A 22273-nucleotide genomic window follows, 5' to 3' on the forward strand; every position below is an offset into this window, starting at 1 on the left:
CCCGTCTTCCTTCTCTCACCCCAACCGGTCGCAGCAGATGGCCCCGCCCCTCCCTGAGCCTGGTTCTGCTGGAGGTTTCTTCCTGTTAAAAGGGAGTTTTTCCTTCCCACTGTCGCCAAAGTGCTGCTCATAAGGGGTCATATGATTGTTGGGTTTTTCTCTGTATCTATGAAGTGCCTTGAGGTGACTTTTGTTGTGATTTGGCGCTATATAAATAAAATTGAATTGAATTGAATTGAATTGAATTAAGGAGACGCAGTGAAGGAGCAGCTGGTACCTCCTGAGCGGTGATCTTGGTGACGCTCAGCACCTCGATCAGAGACTGGTCCTCCACCAGCGAGCCCTGTGTGCTGGTGAGCCTGAACAGCAGGCTGTCCTCCAGCTCCTGCATCTTCCTCTTGTTGGACGTCACCTCCTCCAGGAGCTTCACTCGCTCTGCCTCCATCTCCTTCATCAGAACACGGGAATCATTTCAAAATGAGGGCAGACATATTTAATCCACCTTCAGTTCAGTGCACAGAAACTTTATCTTTGTTCGTGGCCTGTTTGGCCTCCGCTGAGATGTTGGGCGGACACGTGGGTTCAGACGTTCCCACCAACATAAAGCAGACAGCATGAGTGTGTGGTGTAAAACATCTTAATGTGGACGTGCCGAGCGCTACAATGGCCTTCAAACATACCGTAGGAAATGTAACTAGCTAACTCATTAACTACGTCACTGATTGGATAACTGGCGGGTGGAGTGACCTGCTTCTCCAGCAGGATGACCCGTCCCAGCAGCTGGTCCTCCAGGCCTCTCTGAGTGACGGTGAAGTCCACCACGGCCGTCCTGGCGCTGACCTCAGGGCTGTATGCTGGGTTGGCCATCTTGGTGGTAATGTAGAGCGTGAAGCCCTTCATTACATCCACCTCCTTGTCTCCAACCTTCACCTGCAGGAGGAGGACAAACATCCGTTACTGTGTCTTCTTCCTCGTTTAGCCTCCGGTCCAGATCAGCTGTTTTACCTTGTAAGTGGAGCCAGACTTGATGTAGTTTTTGTCCAGTATGTTGTCCAGGACGGGGTCCAGTTCCTCACCAACGTCCTCCAGCAGCAGGGGGCGCCCAAGAGACAGGCTGTCCTCCAGGTGGGAACGGAAGTATTTGTGGTTCAAAGACGTCACCTGAGCCACAGAAGAAGAAAATCACGAACAGTCAGCGAAGCGCTCGGACTTTGAGTCACGTGCTGACGCTCTCACCTGCAGCTGCTGGTCTCGCTCTCTGTTCTGGATCCAGGTCTTGCCCTGGCCCTGGGGGTCTATCAGCAGCGGGTAGCGGGACGCCTTCGTCACCACGATGCCGTTCTGGATGGACAGGTCGTCGCTGGGTAAACCCTGCAGGTTCCACTCGCTCACTGTGGCGTTGTCCACCAGCAGACCAATCACGTTCAGCTCCTGCAGGAGAAACGGAGTTACATCATCAGCAGGTCAGAACGAGCTCGTTCAGCAGGGTTTGGTTCCTCATGTTTAAGAACCAACAGAAACAAGGCGGCTGTGATGTGTTTCATCATCTGACCAATAATATGGCTGCTTTGTCTGAGCTGCAGGTATCTGTGTCTCTGGGACACACCCCTACTGTCTGTGGATTCTCTGTATAAACGTTCAGCTGTGACATCTTACGGGACTGAAGGGGAGGAGCTTCTCCTCCATCTCTTTCCTCCACAGCGTCAGCAGCAGGCTGCGGTACTCCTGGTTAAAGGGGCCGGCGTAGGACAGGAAGCCTGTGGCCAGAAGGACGTCCCCCACCAGGTGTTTGATCTGAGTCTGAAACCCCGCGCTGCTGTCGGTCCAACGGACCTGAGGCACAACAAGACGAGGTGTGAGATGAAGGAACGATGGACCAATGAACCGTTAGATGGATGGAAGGTAGAAGCTGACCTTTTCTCCTCCCAGGCCGTCGATCAGAGCGCGAGCGTTGGCCATCTTCCGGCGGCAGGCCTGGGCGTCATCCTCCAGGTCCTGCTTCTCCTTCATGGCAGCGTCGTAAAGCGCCTGAAGGTCCAGATCAGACACATTTACCAAACTTTAAACATAATGATCGATTAAAATGTTATCAGTGCAAAAAGAAGAGAGAGCCAAATGAGTGGAGACGAAAACCTAAAGTGTCCAAATGACTGAGCGAGTTTCACAAAGACAGATTTAACTGATAGCAAACTGCTGAACTACAGATGGTCATGATTCTCAGAAGGTTCAATACTCAATAAACCATAAAATCAACAAACCAGTGACCATGACGTTTGTATTTTCCCTCATTTCTTGTTACGGCTGCTGTTTAACCACCAAAACAGAGGAAGGCTGAAATGCTGCTGTGCACAGAAACTCTACAAGACTTTGAACCCAAATAAAACTGAAGAGAGTCGAAAACCTGCAGTGACAGTGAAACAGGAAACTGCCTCATGATTAGAGATTTGACTGACTTCAGTTCAGTCTTTATTAAAGACGACAGTCTGAGAGCGGGAACACAAACACACGTTACCTGCACCGCGTCCAGCTCCAGCTGTTTAGCATCCAGCTGTTCCTGAGCCTTAGTGAGTTCAGCCTGAGCCACCAGCAGACGGGCCTCCTGCATGGCCAGGTTAGCCTGCGCACACACACACACACTATAATGAGCGCCTGTGTCAGGCTGGCTCCTGCTCTCATGGATACTGACAGCTCTGCGTTCACCTTCAGAGGAAGAACCTCCTTGTTGATGCTGAAGAAGTCGACCATGGCCTGAGTCCAGGAGCAGAGCCCCGCCACGTTTCCACAGATCCTCTTGGCCGTCTCCATGTTGTAGTCGTCCATGTGGAGGTAAGGAGCGAGCAGCTCCACCACCTCCTCTGTGATGGAGTCCTGCAGCACCGAGACGTCAAACATCACCTCAGTTCATGCGTTCATGAAATCTGCTCTCAGTGCAGATCTACCAACTTAGAATCATTTTACTGCAGCGGGATGTCTGTTTGGCTTCTTGCTGCATTTCCTGTCTTTATGTTTTATCACGATCATGTCAAAGTAAACAGAATCTTATGATAATATAATAATATAAACATAAACATAAAGCAGGACTTTATAATGACAGAGAGCAGACGGGTGGATCAGCTGACGCTCCGAGGTTCTCCAGGCGGAGCGCCGACCTCAGAGATCCACAGCTTAGCAGGTATGTGACACATGGAGAGAGACAGTAGGTGATGAGAACATGAGAGGGGAGTTTCCCCCTGACACACACACACACACACACACACACACACACACACACACACATCTGAGTGTGTGAGGTCAGCGTGTGTCCATCTGTCACTTCTTCAAAAGAGTGAAGCTTCATGAACATGAGGACTCATTCAAACTCAGGTTTATGCTGCAGCTGGAACAAGTATAATAATACCAGTATATGTGTGTGTGTGTGTGTGTGTGTGTGCGCGTGTGTGCGTGTGTGTGTGTGTGTGTGTGTGTGTGTGTGTGTGTGTGTGTGTGTGTGTGTTTGTGACCTTGCTGAAGTTGAGCAGGGTGCTGAGGAAGGCCGAGTTTTGCATCAGCTTCATCGCCTCGGCCCACGACGGTCTGGGACAAGGTCGTTCGGGGTCAGAGGTCACGGCGTCGACCTGAGAAAGATGACAGATTTATAAAGCATGTCGTGACTCTGAGGGAACGTTTCAGGCTCCGACTGTGACCTTTCTCTGGAACAGCAGCAGCACGGCGTCCATGATCCTCATGATGAGATGAGGAGGCTTCTGCAGCTTCCTCACCGTGGAGATGTCTGCTGGTTTGATGGTCTGCACACAGAGACAAACTCTGAGGCTGAACACGTGACACATGATGATGACGAGCAAACAGCACACGGGGACAACATGTGAGTCTGAGCTTCACTCAGATCACAGGAGGACAGCGTGTCGTAGAAACATGCAGGCAGGTCGTTTAACGCTTGTTGTTTGTCTGCAGGAGCTTTGATGGTCTCTGAGGTTTTCTCATGAACGGTGCTCAGAGCCGGCTTCACATGCTTTTACTTTACAGGTCAGATTTTAGCAGCTTAGTTTCAGAGCGGTCCACTGGGCCCTCCACCGTGGGACTACCACCCAGTACACACTGCACCATTGAAGCTGACACTGGTGACCAGTCTCACTGACACCATCACACACTCTATCATTATCATCGTTCAACATGTGGACGGAGGCGGCCTGCTCCATCACCTGAGGGATGCAGGTGCTGCTCTGGTTTGGAGGTGGCTGCTGAGAAGCAGCAGAACATGGACGGACAGTTTCAGCTGCTTTTTGTTCTTTGTATTATTATTGTAACACAGATGTAAGTGTGAGCAGGTGTCACAGGACCAGCTCTGTTTACTGTCATGCAGACACACTGAGTGTGTACATGAGTGAACACGGCCTCAAACCTGTGAGCACACACGGACGTTTCAGCTAAGATTGTTTCTCTGTGATCGTCTTCTTCTTTTGTTTCAGTTTTTACTTTAGTTTGAGTCAAATTGAAGCCAGTGAAGCTTTGACTCTTCTGTCGTCGCCCATCTGAAGCTCGTGTAAAGTCATGTAAACACTCAGTGGACGAGTCCACGTGGTCACAGCAAACAGACGGACACACGGCCGCTCGCCATTTGCTGATGAAGCTTACGTCGCTCTGACCTGAGCGCTCTGTGGAGGACGTGTAAATACAATGGAGGACTGAGTGTAACCTGTAGGGCAGCCTCAGCAGCCTGCAGAGCCGGTTTCGCAGCCTCCAGTTTGGACTCTGCTGCCATTTTATCGGCTTCGATCTCGTCCACGATGAGCTGAGCTTTATCCTTCACCTTCTGCACCTGCTGCTTCACCTGTAACCACAGAGCGGGGCATTAAACAGCTAGCTGACTCCGCCCACTTGTAAAGCTCCCGGTTTACATGTAATTAAAAGAAAAATGCCAATGAAGACTGTGTAGCACAAACGGAGGACGTCAGAGGTTCACCCCAGAGTCAGACTCATCTGTGACCATCACTCAACGTTTCACATGTTGTTTCCTCGTCGCTCTGCACTTCTGTTCAGTAACATGATGACAAACAGCGTCTGAGGCTCCTTCACGTTAGCTTTATGTTTCATAACAGACTAATAAACCTTTCAGACGCGTCTCGCTCGCTAACAGGAAACATGTTTTTTCACCTTTTCGGCAGCCTGAGCTTTGGCCGTGACCTCCTGCAGGACCTGGTCTGCCCTCTGGGATGCGACGGCGAGCTCCTTCTCCTTCACCAGCAGCTCCTCAGAGAGCTGAGACACCGACTGCTCCGCCTCCATCAGTTTACAGAGACCTGCAGGAAGCAACACAAGCATGCGCAGCATCAGCTCGCCTCTCCATCTCCACCTGAGACAGGAAGTACAGGACGGTTTAGCCCCTCCCATCAAACCATGCTCACCTGTCTGCATGCGCTCGGCCAGCGTGCCGACGTGAGCGATCTTCTCTGTGTAGACCAGCTTGTAGCTGTCGATGAAGGACAGGTAGGACTTTGGCGTCACAAACGTCTGGCGGCGGAAACGCTCGAAATACTCGCCACACTTCTCTGCCACCAGGTCCTGTGAACATCTCGGTCATGTGATCAGTCCGCTCAATACGCTGGCAATTATAAGCTACCAGATTATTGTGGGAGCGCTACCTGGAAGGTTCCCATGGTAACCACAACGCTTTGCTTGACGTCCTCTGAGCAGCGGAGGTCCTGGTACTGAGACAGGAAGTGATGCGATACAGCAATGAGGGCGTCCTGAGGCCAACGCTGGAACCAGTCCACTGTGCAGCCGGAAATCAGACCTGGGAACTGTTCAGGGCAGAGGTCAAAGGTCACTGATGAGAAACAGTAATTCTTAGGAGGACGGAGCCTTTGGCTCCACCAGCTTACATCATCATCAGGGTCATGTGACCAGTGAACCTGAGTCCTCGCCGCACCTTTAAGGCACGAGAGCGGAACTTCTCCCCGACAGGCGAGAAACAGAGGACCACGTGGAGGTTGCTCCGCACGCGGGACAGGAAAAAGTCGTAGAGGTTCTCAGGCGTTGGCGGGCGGCGAGGATGCTGGCGCTTCATCACGGGAATCAGGTCCTGAGTGATGTCATCCAGCTCGTCTCGAGCAAACAGGTTGGAAACTTCACCGCTCGCCAGGACGTTGTTCATGTATTCTGCAGGAGAGGAGACAGGAGTCAGAAAACAATGACCCCATGACCTCCTGACCTCTGACCTTTGCTTCCATCAGCAGGACAAACAAACAGTGTAAAAAAATCAGTTTTCCTCCTTTTACATTCAGACTTCCTGATATTTCACATGATGATTCACATGAACAGATAAAGTTTGAGCTGATGTTTGTTCTGCTGTGGTGCAAACTAAAGACGTGAGCGAGTTTCATCATCTGTGAATCATCAAAGCTGTCAGCTGATCGTTGGCACCCAGGAAAGCTTCTTCTTTGATGTCATTGTCGCTGAACAGGAAGGTGACGCCTTTCCCGCGCTGACCGGCGATCCGATACAGAGACTTCAGATCCTCCAGCAGGTTACTGCTGCCGTACGACCTGCAGCACACACACACACACACACACACACACACACACACGCACGCACGCACACACGCACACACACACACACACACACACACACACACACACACACACACACTTATACTGTAAGTAACACAGAGAAACCCCAACACTCAGACGATCCCCTCTGAAGGAAAAACTCCCTTTCAGCAGGAAGAAAATTCCTTTTTATTGTGTTAAATATTTGTTGGGGGCAGAATGTTCGAAAAGTAAATGAATGTCTTCCTCCGTCACCCCCAACAGGTGGTGGCAGATGGCCCCGCCCCTCCCTGAGCCTGGTTCTGCTTCTTTTCTTCCTGTTAAAAGGGAGTTTTTCCTTCCCACTGTCACCAAGTGCTTGTTCACAGGGGGTCGTCTGATTGGTGGTGTTATTGTAGGGTCTTTATCTTACAGTATAAACACAGTGAGGCGGCTGTTGTTTAATTTGCTGCTATATAAATAAAATAGTTTATCACAGAACTTCATTTACAGACTTTCTTCTGCGGGTTTGTGAGGAGTTCTGCCTGAAAGGGAGGAGTGTGAATATCTTGTGGATGAGGGACACTGGATTATGATTGGACGAGTGGTGATTGGACGAGTGGTGATTGGACGAGCGGTGATTGGACGAGCGGTGATTGGACGAGCGGTGATTGGACGAGTGTTGATTGGACGAGTGGTGATTGGACGAGTGGTGATTGGACGAGTGTTGATTGGACGAGTGGTGATTGGACGAGCGGTGATTGGACGAGCGGTGATTGGACGAGCGGTGATTGGACGAGTGCTGATTGGACGAGTGGTGATTGGACGAGTGGTGATTGGACGAGCGGTGATTGGACGAGCGGTGATTGGACGAGTGTTGATTGGACGAGCGTTGATTGGACGAGTGCTGATTGGACGAGTGCTGATTGGACGAGTGCTGATTGGACGAGTGGTGATTGGACGAGTGGTGGGTCACTGAGACTGTGTCCCACCACCTGTTTAGACTTCTGCCCAGTGAGTTTGTTTATTTTCCGTTGGTCACGATGAATCGCAGGAAGCACTCACCTGCTCAGTGTGATCTGGAAGGTTTGGTATCCTGCGATGAATGACGCGAGCCTCGTCAGGCTCTGCTTCCCCGACCCTCCCACCCCGACCAGCAGGGCGTTTCCTTGTGGCGTCCTCAGGATGCGTGAGATCCTCATCAGGTGGATCATCGCGTCCTGTCGTTGGACCACACACAGAGGGTCACCATCAGCTGATATGAACAAAGGTCATGGTGAAGAGTGTGACAGGAGTCATCATCACCTTGAAGAAGACCAGATCCATGGCTCCGCCTCTCACCGCCTCGTTGTACTGCTGCTGAAAAGCCGACAGCCGCTCTGCCAGAAGGTCCAGCGATGGGATTGGCTCGTACACCTGTCAATCATATCAGTGTCCACACTTAGAAACCATCAGAAAACTATCCAACACTGAGGGACCTGAAGACTTTAGCTGTGTCCCAAAACGTCGGCTCCATCCTTCGGAGGACCCGGCCTTCGCGGTCTACGTGGATTAATTAGAGTAATATTAAAACTCAGCGGCCGCCATTGTTGGAAACTGGAATTGGCTGGGCCGCGCTATGAATTCTGGGATATGGTGGGCCACGAAGGACAAACCCGACCCATCCTTTAGTGAAGGCCGCATTTGAAGGAGTCGACGAATTGGGACAGCCTTCGCTGCCTGGCGGTGACGTAATCGGCCTTCGAACGCAGCCTCCGGAGGATGCAGCCGGCGTTTTGGGACACAGCTTTAGTCTCTTTTCATTTTTGCTGGACTTTATTTAACTTACGACTAAATAAAAAATTCACTTTAATAAAAATATTAAAATAAATCAGATTCTGAGACCTTCGGAGCCTCCAGCTCAGCGTCTTCAAGTTCATCTCCCGTCGCCTCCGGGGCTTCACGCAGGAAGTCCACAAAGCAGCTGTTCCACTGAGCATGCTCAGTCAGAGCTCTCCCATGATCCTCCACTGTGACCTGAGGGAGAGGAGCGTTAGATACAGTCCAGAAGATTTACTCACTGCTGTTTGTGCCGCACTTTAAATAAAAAGTTGTTGTTGTCTCATGAGATAAGTTCCTGTATCATCTTTAATCTGTCGGCTCTGATTCCAGAGACGTTTATTGGACAACAATGTTTTTATTTTGCACTGAAAATTCAGTTTTACACAGAAAACGTGAATCAAACCAAAAAAACAGAAGCAGGAAGTAAAACACATGACTGAACACAGAGTCAGGTGGAAACAATCAGGGCGGGAAAAACACAACGACAGGAAGTAAAAGCAGACACACAAAAAGAGACAAACACAGAACACAAAGGGTGACAAAGACGCAACACGAGAGCCGGCAGAAGCCGACCAAAGATGTAACGATGACGTTCATATAGCTGCTGATTTCATTCCTGAACAAAAGCCTGATATCAGAGAAATAAAGATTATTCTGAACTGTGACTCATGCAAAGCTCCTCTGGTAGCAAATCATCTGTAAAAGAACAAAATATTTGAGATTGTGATCATTTATTGTCACGTCCAGGGTTAATGAAGCTGCCAGTTTGGAATCTTTTATTTGACGAGCAAATTTCCTAAAAATGGATCAACTATATCTCCCAGAAATCCCCTTCTCTTAGTTTTCAGTATTATTAACATTTATTGAGTTATTTAGTGTAAAAAGGAAACTCAGTCTTTGCCAAAACAAGCAGCAGGTCATGTTCTTTCTGTTCTGTAAGCTGTGACTGAGGGCCACAGTGCTGATGTCAGAGCGCACACACCGCCTCCACGATGCTGCCGAACGCTCGTCTGTCGCCGCTGTCGACGAATCGATCGGCGATCGCTCTGCAGCACTCGTGATGGAAGAGAGCGGAGAGGAGCTCAGAGCTCTGACACACCTCCGACTTCACCGTGAGGATCCCCTGAAACACACAGGGACTCGTTCACATCGCCGGGTCAGAGAGTTGCTTCAGGATAAATGTACGAGTGAGAAAGTCTCAGGAAAAAGGACAAAACGTTTATTCAGGATTAAAAGAAGAAGAAATAAAACCACGTGTGATTTTTCCTACCTGCCAGATTCTGCTGAGGTCACGCAGGTTGAAGATGTAGTGAAACTTTGCAGGAGACGGTAACATCTGAGGAGAGAGACGATCACATGTGAGAAACATCCACAGACTGAATGCAAACAAAATCAAGTCAAGCAAAGTTACAATTCTCAAAACTCATCAACATGTCAAATTTGTTCGGGTGCCTGGGTCGTCGAGCCAGAGTTTGCAGTGTGACATTATTATTGATCATTTCTGGTCTTTTGCTTTCTTTGTTAGAGTTCTCTGTCTATGGTTTCTGTGTCCATAGCTGCTCTGTCTCCCCTCGTCGAGGCTGCGTCTGTGTTGTTTCCTGAGAAGTTCTGCTTTGTGTTCTTTTTCTCTCCCTCTGTCGCCTGGGCGGAGCTCATTGTGGGCTCCGCCTTTGGCCTACATACCTGGGAGATGATCAACACCCGCGTCTCATTAACTGGCCTCTACTAAAGGGAAGAAGCCAGGCTGCTCTTCGCTGGATCGTTGCTTGACCTGTGTCGGTGAAATCCCGGCTTGGACACTACAGTCTAGTTCCCGCGTCTCAGCTTCTTGTGTTAACGCTTTTGTTTCCTGTGTACAGACCCCCTGGACCTGCTCTCGTTCCCTACGGAGTTTCTGCTGCGAGAGAGGAGTGAATGACTGGTGAAGAGGAGTGAGAGTGTTGCCCTGCTTTTCCCCGTGGATTCCCTGGAGCCCTGATCCCCGCACGCTTGTATATAGCACTGAGTCCCTGTCACACATTTCACCTGGTGTTTGTGAGGAAAAGCCTTCTGTTCTTCCTCTGAGCAAGGAGTTCTGCATTTGAGTCCCCCAGTGACCGGAACATTTCCTCTTTTACTTTAACACGAGACTCTTTCAACGTGTCTGCTTCTGCCTCCTCGTGTCGTCAGCCCTGATTTGTCCAGCTGTGTTTCCCTCCTGTCTCCCTGATTGCTCCCTATGTGGATTTAAGCCTGTGTTTCCTCCCTCATCTCACACTGTGTTATGTCTCCTATCTTGCCTTCACGTGACAAAATTGGCATCAGGTGTTTGAAAATCTGAATCTGTGCAGTAAATGTGACCTTCAAATGAAAAGCAGAGACATTTAATCTCCATCATCATTAAATGAAGCGGTGAACTAATCACGAGCAGAGATCTGATACATCCTGGATGAAGTTTGATGATGACTTTGATTATCAAGTATTGATTATCCTGATTAGAACAAAGTCCCTCCTCATGTCCTCCTAATATATGAGAATTAACCTGAGAAAAGCTCAGAGGGGATCTTTCAGTGATCATCAGCTGCTTTAAATATAATTTTTTAATGACTGTTTATAAAGAATTAAATACATTTTAGCCTTCTTTTATTCTGAAGGTCCGATTTGATCTTATTTAAAAAACAAACCTTCGCCTTCACGGCCTGCCACACCCGCCTGGTGGTGGGGACGAGGGCGGCGGCGAGCTGGCACACCGGGCCGGGGAAGCCTCTCTCTGGGCAGAAGTAGCCCTGAGCCACAGTGCCAAAGATCTTATCGATGGAGGAGTTGGAGGGCAGCGTGCAGTTAAAGATGGAGAACTGGCGCTTCAGACGCTGAGGGATGTCGTTCCGACCGCCGCCGGGGTGAATCATGGCTGCCACCAGCTGGTAAACATCATTACACACATCAGTCAGTCACAGAGCAGATGATCTAACATCATCATCATCTCTCTGTTTATGATTTAAAACTTTTGAAGGAATCCCTCAAACCAACAGGTTTGTGTTCACTTCATATATTTCCCTCCACTTCATTAGGTACAGCTGTAATACTCCAGTATATCTGTAGCGTCCTCCTGCCTTTGCTCACAGCAACCTTCATCAGTCTGTCATCATGGAAACATCCAGAATGTGCCACAGCGCTCCAACCACAGCCAAACTTCACCTGAACATCCACCACAGTGATGAACTCTCCTGGACGATCCAGGCTGTAGAAACCTCCCTGCTCCATCAGCTGACGCACAATCTCATTGGTTATCTGAGTGAGATGTGGGGGCGTGTCAGAGATACAATAATCTGATTGGTTACATGCATATCAAAGAGAACAGGGTGGGAGAAAAACTGAGCTGATTGGTTATTTGTGATGTGAGGTGGAGGTTATTCTGTGAGAAACAAAGAGGTAAGCTAGCAAAGGTTTGACCAATCACAGAGAGCCTGAAGCCCACCTGGTCGCCCCATTCGTTGATTACGGGCATGTTGATGTCGTCTATGAAGACGGTCATCCTGCGTCCGGCCGGCGGCCCGTAGGTGGTGCCCATGCGTTTGTCGATGTAGCTCTCGAGCGTCCTCTGGAACATGCCGGGCAGCGTGGCCGAAGAGAAGTTCACCGTCTTACTGAGGTGGAGCTCTGGGTCGAGCTTTCCAGTGTAGCCCTACAGGGGGAGCCAGAGAGCAAGCTGCATGCTGTAGCCTGTGCTAGCCTGTGCTGGGGAACGGTTGAGCGCACTCTTACTTTAATCATGACGGTCTTGGCTGTTCCTTGCTCTCCGATCAGCAGCACGGCCTTCCTCTGCTTCATGATGGTCTGCATCAGGAAGTCCGTCCTCACGTTGTCTACGTTGGGAACCAGGATGGACGAGTAGTCAGGGACGTGGTCTTTGGGGTAGACATACTCTGGGACCTGATCAGAACCATAAACACAGAACATGCATGCAGCATGCTGACTTCATTCTCTGCGATTAACACTCAGGAGAAACATAGAGTCCTCTCACCTTGTTGGACCAGTGCTCCCAGTCTCCCTGCTCACTGACGGTGAACTCAAAGATGGTCTGGTTGTCCTGAGTGGGTGGCAGGTCCAGAGATGAGCTGTGGGCCTTTGAGACAAAAACAAAAACACCTTTCAACTCAAATGGAATATTTATAAACATTTCCAACCAGATATATCCTTTAAAAACCTTTTTTTAAAGTCCCATGTGACTCGTTTGCTCCAGCCGTGGAGGCCGTGGTGTTCAGGATTGTGATAACAGAGCTGGACTGACTCATTTCCAGATGAGTGACCCTTTGTTAGACGTCTTTTCCCGTTTTGCTTGGAACCAGTCAAAGTTTGATTGGTTTGGTATCTAAACTTAATAAAGTGGGTGCTGATCATCAGTCTGTGAACTGGGGATCATTTTCTTTCTAATGTGACAGGCTCTTCAAATGGCACTGGTGTCACTGGGTCCAAGGTTGTACTGCAAACTTTTTTTCTTTTAGCATAAAATGGTGAAACTGTTCTAGATTAGGAGCAGACGTCAGTGTGTTGGAAAAGTGGTACGAGAATCTGACCAGGACCGTGGGTAGGTCATAGCCTTAATCCTAGCCCTCTACTTAAGGGTGGGGGCGGGTAAAGGTGAGTAATCCCGCCTCTGTAGACGGTAAATATTCACACTACGGGTTCATTTGATTTGAAAACGAGGTTTGTTATGGAGTCAAAGAAAACTTTCACACACCTTCAGGAAGGCCTCCATCTTGGCTCTGTCATCCAGCTCCAGCAGTGCACCCAGAGACCACATGACCGCAAAGACAAACATGCGTCCCACATGATCATGGCCACCCTGTTTGTCCTGCGCTGCGGGGAGCAAACCCTGAAAGCACAAATATGAAAAATAACCAAACAAAAGGGCAACAAGAACTTGGAAGACTCAGATTCTAGTTTTTCTGGTGTTTTACTGCTGTGTCCTACCTGCAGCAGGTCAATAGTCTGTTTGATGTACATACACTCCAGCACCTGCATCTTAGCGGACACAGCAGTGAAGACAAAGTCCAACAAGTCCTGAAACAGAAGAATACAAAACTAACCTTTAGCTTTCCTGCTGTCTGATGATTTCTTTACCTTCAAGGTTGATGCATTTCTAATCTCTGCTTACAACGTCATCAGTAACTGATGTTTGGCTACATGGGTGCTGGAAACAAGCGATAAACACCAAACTGAACAGACTTTAATGGTCAAGTGCTAAAAACTGCAGTTCCTCTAACAGCCACCAGAGGTGGATGGGGTAACAGGGTAACATGTCCAACGTTACAGCAGAAATAAACGTGTTTACAGCGGGTAAGAAAACCTGTTTGTTGTCTATAGCAGTGTTCATGTCAAGTTCACTATGATTAATTATGGAGCTCATCAGGGTGCTGTGCTGGGACCAGTTTGAGTCACAGTGCACTTGCTTCTCCTCGTTTCTCCTTCTTTTGTGTAATATTGGAGAGTCTGTGGCCGACAGCACAAAGTGCTTGGAGGTGATAGTTGTTGTGAATTGGTGCTACATAAATAAAACTGAAGAGAATTGAATAAAGAAGCTTTGATCCTTGTTTGCTGAGTTCAGATGAGGTTATTTTATGGTTCACTGCTTTGCCGCTCCTTTGTTGTGTATGTTTGACCAGGTGGTAACATCTTATCAATATTAAAGTGATAAATAAGTCTAATTGTGTCCCGGCGGCTCTCACCTGGTAGCAGCAGTCGAAGCAGTGTTTCAGAGCGCTGGCCTGCTGCTCTGCTAGTTTCTGTAACCAGGCCTGCAGGACGGGCCTCCAGCTGAGCACTGACGAGCTCATGAACACCATCCCGTTCCTGGACACGGTGGCTGGGGAGGCGTTGTCGATGTTGTGGGGCTCAAAGACAATCTGAGGGAAGAATATAAAATATATGGGCTGACTTGACCTCGATGCATCTCTGGTTTCTGATCATGATGTTTGTGGATTATGTCAAACTGCACCACAGTGACTGTCTGGCTGAAGTGAGGTGAGCTTTGTTTGTTTTGCTTTGACCTTGCAGCAGGGAGCCATGGGGATTCGATCGCCATTCGCCAGCGTCAGAGTTTTGTTGTCGTCTAAAACAGAGTTCAGATTCTCGATCCAGATGGCATCAACCGGACCATCCAGCACAATCCAGATGTATTCCCCCTGACACACACACACACACACGTACATATACATCTGCACTGGAGCATCATGAATGTAGGGAACATGTTGAGCTTCCATCAACCTTTTTGCCTTTCAGAGTTTTCCTCCACAGTGTGGAGAAAATGCCGTCCGTCCAGTCGTTGGTGGTCACGTCCAGCATGCCGAACATCTGCGAGGCTGTGATGGCTTTCGGGTTCATCCTCATCTCTCGGTGGGGCGAGCCGCACTCAGACATGGCCTTCATCAGCGTGTGGACGCACGCCGTCTTCCCAGCACCGCTCGGACCCAGCGTCATCATACCTGCACGAGCACAGGACAGCTCGACTCCCATGTGTGCTGAAGACTCTTTAGCATTGCCATCAGTGTGTCTGTGACCTCAGCATTACTGAACACTGGTTGTATATAAAATAAAGATTTGTGCACCAGAAGCTTTTTAAACTTTTATATACCAAATTATATTATATAACATTTACGTTTTTAATAAGCTGTTGGTTTCTAAGTGTGTAATATCCTGTTACTATATCCACAGTAAGTGTGGGTTATGTTGTTGTGACAGCAGCCAAAGACAGATTGTGTTAGTGTTGTGTTTAACAGCATTAATGGAGCTATAATGTTGTGAAACTCTGTGTACATGTAGAATAATAACCTGCACTCAAAACTGTTTAAACCTCATGTTGAGGAGAAAGTTAGCAAACCTTTGCAGCACTTTGTAATCACATTAGACTGATGAGTCTAAACGTGCAGTTTATGTGTTTAATGACCATAGAAACTCATGTTGAGCCTGCTTTCCACTAATTTACACTGGAACTGTAAATGAAGCTGAGTGGCGAGACGAGAAAGACTAATTAATGTGTCACTGCGTCCAGATAATTGTGATCTTCACCATGTCGGACTCTCTGCGTCTCATAGAGCTGGACCAGTTTGAGGATCCAGGGCGGGTGAGGGATCAGACCGGCCTGCTGAGCCTGATTAAAGATGGCCAACTCCAAGTCTGGATAACCGGCTTTATCCAGAACTGCAGAGGGGGATGAAGGAAAAGCACACAGTATGAGAGCCGTCGTGTACTCATGGAGCCTCTGCTAGTGTGTTTCAGTGTTATGTGAAAGAAACGTACCAATGCCAGGAAACAGGTCATTGATCAGACTCATAAACAGAGGCTCGTCCTCGTCCACCTGCAGAAAGTCACACAAGCAATCAGGATGGCTGACTGTGGCAAGGACAAGGGCTCCCCCTAGTGGGCAACTCTAACAGTCTGATAATAATGAAATGAAAACTTTAAACATAAAGTCTAATTTCTGCATTTATTACTAACACACACACCAGTTTGGAGAGGTTCATGTCCCTCAGGACCCTCATCACCACGGTCTTCTCTGGTTCTGACGGGTTAGATCGCTTCACAGCTCCCAACGTCCTCAAAACCGACAAAATGTTCCTCAGACCGAAATCATAATGGACCTGGTAAGAAAGACCAGAGAAGTATAAATAATAATATAACTAAATGCATGAGTAACAGTTTACAAAGAAGGGCAACGGAGAAATGAGAAAATCCATCATCTAACACCAAGAAGGACAGGATGTGTGGTGGTTACAGCTGCAGGATCACCCACCTGTTTGGACAGCTGCTCCTCACACAGTTTGTAGAGGGTGTAGAACTTCCTGCTTAGGACCTGGTTGTCACGGAAACCAGCACTGGCCAATTTAACCCTCATGATGATGGCTCGGTCCGGGACCATCATGGCTACCGTGCGGAACTGAATCTTCAGGTTTTCAGGCAGCTCCTGACGGCCGGCGTAACCGGGATTCTGGAAAACCGAGAAGTTACTAGAACTTTCTGAGCGGAGGAACATCAGCACGCTCAGTGCTGGACCTGTGGCTCACTGTAGTTACTGAGCTGCCTTCATGTATCCACAACTGCTCACCTAAAGAACACTGAATACTGAACAGTGCATTGTTTCATATGCAGAGTGACTCTGATGATTTATCGTTGACTTATACTAACACCAGAGTGTTCATTAGATCAGAGGTACCATGGTGAGGAAGATGCCGAACTCGGGATCCATGTCGACCACATCTCCGTCGGTGAAGACGAACTGCTTCTTCTTGTTCTTCTTACACTGCAGCACGATGTAGATCTGCTGGGCGGCGACAGAAAGCACCGGCAGCTCGATGCGGTTAAACTCATCGAAGCAGCCCCAGGCTCCGGACTGAGCCAGACCTGCAGACACAGCACTGCACTTTCAGATCAGCATTTTGATGGAACGATCACATGTTTATTACATGTTAAGAAGATGCTGTGACTTATGTATCATACAGAGTTATGTATCATAGAAGAGTGGGCGACTGGCCTCCACTGACTTCCACACTTTTGTCTCTGACTCAGGAGAAACATGTCTTCATGAGGATCTGCAGCTCTGGCATGGCTCTGTATTTAAGAACAGCTAATGAACATTTGTTCCAGGTTCCCAGATACCACAGACAACGGCTGTGGGTCCATGTTAGGTAGTGAACCTCTGCAGAGCCCTGTCCTGTCAGAGCGGGCCGGGCCTCGTGGTTGACTAACCTCTCTTCTACTCAGTGGGTTGATAAGATGGTGACAACAGCAGGACAATATTTCCAGTGTCCACCATCCACACACTCACACACCTTTGTAGATGCGTCCCAGTCCTCTGTAGTCCATCTGGTCCGAACAGTTAAAGACCACCACATACTTCCCCAGACAGCGACCCATGTCTTTAGTGGTCTCCGTTTTACCTGCAAACAAACACACACACACACACGCACGCACGCACACACACACACACACACACACACACACACACACACACACACACACACACACACAACCACAGCAGCATGCAAGAGTTCAGCTTCATTTTACACACACACACACACACACACACACACACACACACACACACGCACACGCACACACGCACACACACACACACACACACACACACATTACCTGTTCCTGCTGGTCCGGCCGGAGCTCCGCCCATACTCATCCCCAGAGCCTGGGACAGAGTGATGTAACACCTGCACAGATGTTCAGTGTTTGTGAATCAGTCAGTCCACAGGCGTCAGTCAGTGAGGCTGGAGTGTGTGTACCTGTCTGTCAGCGGGGTGATGACCAGCCTGTCTGTGCAGCCCAGGTATTCATTACAGTAACTGAACTCCACATCTGTGATCTGGATGACACATCTGTCCGTCTCCTCCAGGAAGTAAAACCTCGACTGTTTCTGCCATTCAAAGTCTGAAGCCGACCGCACGTTCATCCTCACCTGACAAACACAAAGTCATATGACCCACTCTGACAGACACTATCAAAAGTATTTAGATGTTTGTTTATATGTTTGCTCTTTTGTTCACCAGATCATCGAAAATGTCTCTCTGGTGGACGTGGATGGTGATCAGCGTCTCATATTTGGTCCTCTCGTTCCTGCTCAGCTCTCGAGTCGTCATGTCGATGAGCTCATTGAGGAGGTTCAGGAACTTCTGATTGGTCGTTTGCATGATCTGACAACCAATAAGATGGGGGCAGTCAGGAGAGAAGAATAACACGATAACACCCTGTAAATAATCACCATAGCCTTAATTATATTCTATCTTATTTTATTTAGAGAGCTCCAAATCACAACAGAAGTTGCCTCAAGACTCTTCTGTCCCACACGGGCTTGAGTGTAGCCTTTTGACCCAAACCACAGTTTTCCTTTTCTTTTTGTACCAACCAACTTGGAGGGTTGGTTTGGTTACCCAGCTACGGGGTTTGGTTGTGTTAACTGGATTCTGACTGAAACACAATTAAAACAAAACGCACTTACCTGAAAAGTGGAAGAGAGAACACGATGAACACAAAGAAACGGCATCGACTTGTTACTAAAAGAGCCAATCTCTTAATTCTGCATAAATTCAAGCCGTAATTACTGACTGTTTCTTTCTGCTGTAGAGTTGAGTTTTAACTGAGAGTCTGTAGGAAGCATATTCAGAGCAATTATCTGACCAATAATGTGGCTGCTGTGATGTTAATTGACTGTCCAACAATAGTTTCAGTGAGGGTGATTCTGTGGTTTGTGTTGGACATTACCGTAGATTACGACGTAGCAGACACAGTCAAAGTGATGCAGCATTACTGGATAACTTTAGATCTCCACCCTCTTACATAAATATGGTCACGTTTGGCTCAAATTGAGGCATAAAAGCACCTTCTTGTCAGACTTGCTGAGGACGAGTGCTTCTTCTGCATCTCTAGTCCAGATCATCTGGATTCCTAGCAGGCCAATCTGAGCCGGGAACGCCGACTGGAACTCCAGAAGCTTAAAGGCGGAGTCACTAATGGCCAGGTAAGCCTGACGGATGATAGCATGGAGGGTTCCCCTCACCCCAGCTAGCAGCTCTCCTAACCACACCTCCACATTCCCCTGCAAGTGGAGGTGAGATGCTGATTGATAAAAGGATTCAGTTTAAGGGAAAAGTAACGGGGAACTTACTGGGAGGTCTCCATGTGGAGGTGAGATTACCTGTGCCAGGACTGGCTGCCTCAGCTCCACAGTTTCTCCTTCTTGGGACTGGAAACTGATCATCTGGTCGTAGATTTTCTCATTGAAAACAACTCTGTTAACGTTATCGAACAGACTGAGCAGATGAGCCTGACAGACACAGAGCGAGGAAGCAGATTCAATGTCATGATCAGAGGAAGGAAGAAACTCAGCAGCAGGAGCGAAGCTGAAGCATCAGACAGCAAATACAAACCCATCAGATCTGAAACCTGTGAGCTGCTGTGTCACCTGTAAAGTGTGTCACCTGTATGATGTGTCACCTGTAAAGTGTGTCACCTGTATAGTGTGTCACCTGTACAATGTGTCACCTGTAAAGTGTGTCACCTGTATGATGTGTCACCTGTAAAGTGTGTCACCTGTATAGTGTGTCACCTGTACAATGTGTCACCTGTAAAGTGTGTCACCTGTATGATGTGTCACCTGTAAAGTGTGTCACCTGTATAGTGTGTCACCTGTATAACATGTCACCTCTAAAGTGTGTCACCTGTAAAGTGTGTCACCTGTACAATGTGTCACCTGTAAAGTGCCTCACCTGTAAAGTGTGTCACCTGTACAATGTGTCACCTGTATAGTGTGTCACCTGTATAGTGTGTCACCTGTAAAGTGTGTCACCTGTATAGTTTGTCACCTGTATAATGTCTCACCTGTATAGTGTGTCACCTGTATAGTGTGTCACCTGTATAAGGTGTCACCTGTAAAGTGCCTCACCTGTAAAGTGTGTCACCTGTACAATGTGTCACCTGTATAGTGTGTCACCGGTATAGTGTGTCACCTGTAAAGTGTGTCACCTGTATAGTTTGTCACCTGTATAATGTCTCACCTGTAAAGTGTGTCACCTGTACAATGTGTCACCTGTAAAGTGTGTCACCTGTATAGTGTGTCACCTGTATAAGGTGTCACCTGTAAAGTGCCTCACCTGTAAAGTGCCTCACCTGTACAATGTGTCACCTGTATAGTGTGTCACCTGTAAAGTGTGTCACCTGTATAGTGTGTCACCGGTATAACATGTCACCTGTAAAGTGTGTCACCTGTAAAGTGTGTCACCTGTACAATGTGTCACCTGTAAAGTGTGTCACCTGTATAGGTTGTCACCTGTATAATGTCTCACCTGTATAGTGTGTCACCTGTATAGTGTGTCACCTGTATAAGGTGTCACCTGTAAAGTGCCTCACCTGTAAAGTGCCTCACCTGTACAATGTGTCACCTGTATAGTGTGTCACCTGTAAAGTGTGTCACCTGTATAAGGTGTCACCTGTAAAGTGCCTCACCTGTAAAGTGTGTCACCTGTACAATGTGTCACCTGTATAGTGTGTCACCTGTATAGTGTGTCACCTGTAAAGTGTGTCACCGGTATAGTGTGTCACCTGTAAAGTGTGTCACCTGTATAGTTTGTCACCTGTATAATGTGTCACCTGTATAGTGTGTCACCTGTATAGTGTGTCACCTGTAAAGTGTGTCACCGGTATAGTGTGTCACCTGTAAAGTGTGTCACCTGTATAGTTTGTCACCTGTATAATGTGTCACCTGTATAGTGTGTCACCTGTAAAGTGTGTCACCGGTATAGTGTGTCACCTGTAAAGTGTGTCACCTGTATAGTTTGTCACCTGTATAATGTCTCACCTGTATAGTGTGTCACCTGTATAGTGTGTCACTTGTATAAGGTGTCACCTGTAAAGTGCCTCACCTGTACAATGTGTCACCTGTATAGTGTTTCACCTGTAAAGTGTGTCACCTGTATAGTGTGTCACCGGTATAACATGTCACCTGTAAAGTGTGTCACCTGTATAAGGTGTCACCTGTAAAGTGCCTCACCTGTAAAGTGTGTCACCTGTACAATGTGTCACCTGTATAGTGTGTCACCTGTATAGTGTGTCACCTGTAAAGTGTGTCACCGGTATAGTGTGTCACCTGTAAAGTGTGTCACCTGTATAGTTTGTCACCTGTATAATGTGTCACCTGTATAGTGTGTCACCTGTATAGTGTGTCACCTGTAAAGTGTGTCACCGGTATAGTGTGTCACCTGTAAAGTATGTCACCTGTATAGTTTGTCACCTGTATAATGTGTCACCTGTATAGTGTGTCACCTGTAAAGTGTGTCACCGGTATAGTGTGTCACCTGTAAAGTGTGTCACCTGTATAGTTTGTCACCTGTATAATGTGTCACCTGTAAAGTGTGTCACCTGTAAAGTGCCTCACCTGTAAAGTGTGTCACCTGTATAGTTTGTCACCTGTATAATGTCTCACCTGTAAAGTGTGTCACCTGTAAAGTGCCTCACCTGTAAAGTGTGTCACCTGTATAGTTTGTCACCTGTATAATGTCTCACCTGTATAGTGTGTCACCGATATAGTGTGTCACCTGTATAACATGTCACCTGTAAAGTGTGTCACCTGTAAAGTGTGTCACCTGTACAATATGTCACCTGTACAATGTGTCACCTGTATAGTGTGTCACCTGTATAGGGTATCACCTGTATAGGGTGTCACCTGTAAAGTGCCTCACCTGTAAAGTGTGTCACCTGTATAGTTTGTCACCTGTATAATGTCTCACCTGTATAGTGTGTCACCGGTATAGTGTGTCACCTGTATAGTGTGTCACCTGTATAATGTCTCACCTGTATAGTGTGTCACCGGTATAGTGTGTCACCTGTATAGTGTGTCACCTGTACAATGTCTCACCGGTATAGTGTGTCACCTGTAAAGTGCCTCACCTGTAAAGTGTGTCACCTGTATAGTTTGTCACCTGTATAATGTCTCACCTGTATAGTGTGTCACCGGTATAGTGTGTCACCTGTAAAGTGTGTCACCTGTATAACATGTCACCTGTAAAGTGTGTCACCTGTAAAGTGTGTCACCTGTACAATGTGTCACCTGTATGATGTGTCACCTGTATAGTGTGTCATTTGTAAAGTGCCTCACCTGTAAAGTGTGTCACCTGTATAGTGTGTCACCTGTAAAGTGCCTCACCTGTAAAGTGTGTCACCTGTATAGTGTGTCACCTGTATAGGGTGTCACCTGTAAAGTGCCTCACCTGTAAAGTGTGTCACTTGTATAGTTTGTCACCTGTATAATGTCTCACCTGTATAGTGTGTCACCGGTATAGTGTGTCACCTGTAAAGTGTGTCACCTGTAAAGTGTGTCACCTGTATAATGTCTCACCTGTATGATGTGTCACCTGTATAGTGTGTCACCTGTAAAGTGTGTCACCTGT

The 22273-nt window shown here is 47.9% G+C and overlaps 1 protein-coding gene across 1 annotated transcript in view; it reads right to left on the bottom strand.

Moving 5' to 3' along the window:
* Positions 1 to 22273, bottom strand: part of dnah5l (dynein, axonemal, heavy chain 5 like) — a 59928-nt gene that overhangs the window by 5385 nt on the left and 32270 nt on the right. The window contains exons 43-84 of the mRNA XM_082546868.1: positions 19027 to 19155; positions 18712 to 18927; positions 17879 to 18025; positions 17618 to 17790; positions 17475 to 17545; positions 17153 to 17260; positions 16537 to 16724; positions 16117 to 16311; positions 15830 to 15964; positions 15624 to 15681; positions 15393 to 15524; positions 14592 to 14809; positions 14375 to 14509; positions 14054 to 14230; positions 13299 to 13388; positions 13066 to 13200; positions 12349 to 12450; positions 12090 to 12257; positions 11803 to 12009; positions 11523 to 11615; positions 11009 to 11245; positions 9616 to 9681; positions 9328 to 9468; positions 8409 to 8540; positions 7830 to 7940; positions 7590 to 7744; positions 6421 to 6542; positions 5927 to 6156; positions 5640 to 5798; positions 5403 to 5559; positions 5152 to 5297; positions 4694 to 4828; positions 3684 to 3785; positions 3501 to 3614; positions 2701 to 2868; positions 2513 to 2617; positions 1915 to 2028; positions 1657 to 1833; positions 1237 to 1431; positions 1006 to 1161; positions 748 to 930; positions 278 to 448 (exon numbers count right to left, since the gene is read on the bottom strand). Coding sequence (XP_082402994.1) covers positions 278 to 448; positions 748 to 930; positions 1006 to 1161; positions 1237 to 1431; positions 1657 to 1833; positions 1915 to 2028; positions 2513 to 2617; positions 2701 to 2868; positions 3501 to 3614; positions 3684 to 3785; positions 4694 to 4828; positions 5152 to 5297; positions 5403 to 5559; positions 5640 to 5798; positions 5927 to 6156; positions 6421 to 6542; positions 7590 to 7744; positions 7830 to 7940; positions 8409 to 8540; positions 9328 to 9468; positions 9616 to 9681; positions 11009 to 11245; positions 11523 to 11615; positions 11803 to 12009; positions 12090 to 12257; positions 12349 to 12450; positions 13066 to 13200; positions 13299 to 13388; positions 14054 to 14230; positions 14375 to 14509; positions 14592 to 14809; positions 15393 to 15524; positions 15624 to 15681; positions 15830 to 15964; positions 16117 to 16311; positions 16537 to 16724; positions 17153 to 17260; positions 17475 to 17545; positions 17618 to 17790; positions 17879 to 18025; positions 18712 to 18927; positions 19027 to 19155 — 6153 coding nt within the window. The remainder of the gene's footprint in view (positions 1 to 277; positions 449 to 747; positions 931 to 1005; positions 1162 to 1236; positions 1432 to 1656; positions 1834 to 1914; positions 2029 to 2512; positions 2618 to 2700; positions 2869 to 3500; positions 3615 to 3683; positions 3786 to 4693; positions 4829 to 5151; positions 5298 to 5402; positions 5560 to 5639; positions 5799 to 5926; positions 6157 to 6420; positions 6543 to 7589; positions 7745 to 7829; positions 7941 to 8408; positions 8541 to 9327; positions 9469 to 9615; positions 9682 to 11008; positions 11246 to 11522; positions 11616 to 11802; positions 12010 to 12089; positions 12258 to 12348; positions 12451 to 13065; positions 13201 to 13298; positions 13389 to 14053; positions 14231 to 14374; positions 14510 to 14591; positions 14810 to 15392; positions 15525 to 15623; positions 15682 to 15829; positions 15965 to 16116; positions 16312 to 16536; positions 16725 to 17152; positions 17261 to 17474; positions 17546 to 17617; positions 17791 to 17878; positions 18026 to 18711; positions 18928 to 19026; positions 19156 to 22273) is intronic.

The sequence above is a fragment of the Aulonocara stuartgranti genome (assembly GCF_965226115.1).
Source record: "Aulonocara stuartgranti genome assembly, chromosome: 9".
In the NCBI taxonomy this organism is placed as follows: Eukaryota; Metazoa; Chordata; class Actinopteri; order Cichliformes; family Cichlidae; genus Aulonocara; species Aulonocara stuartgranti.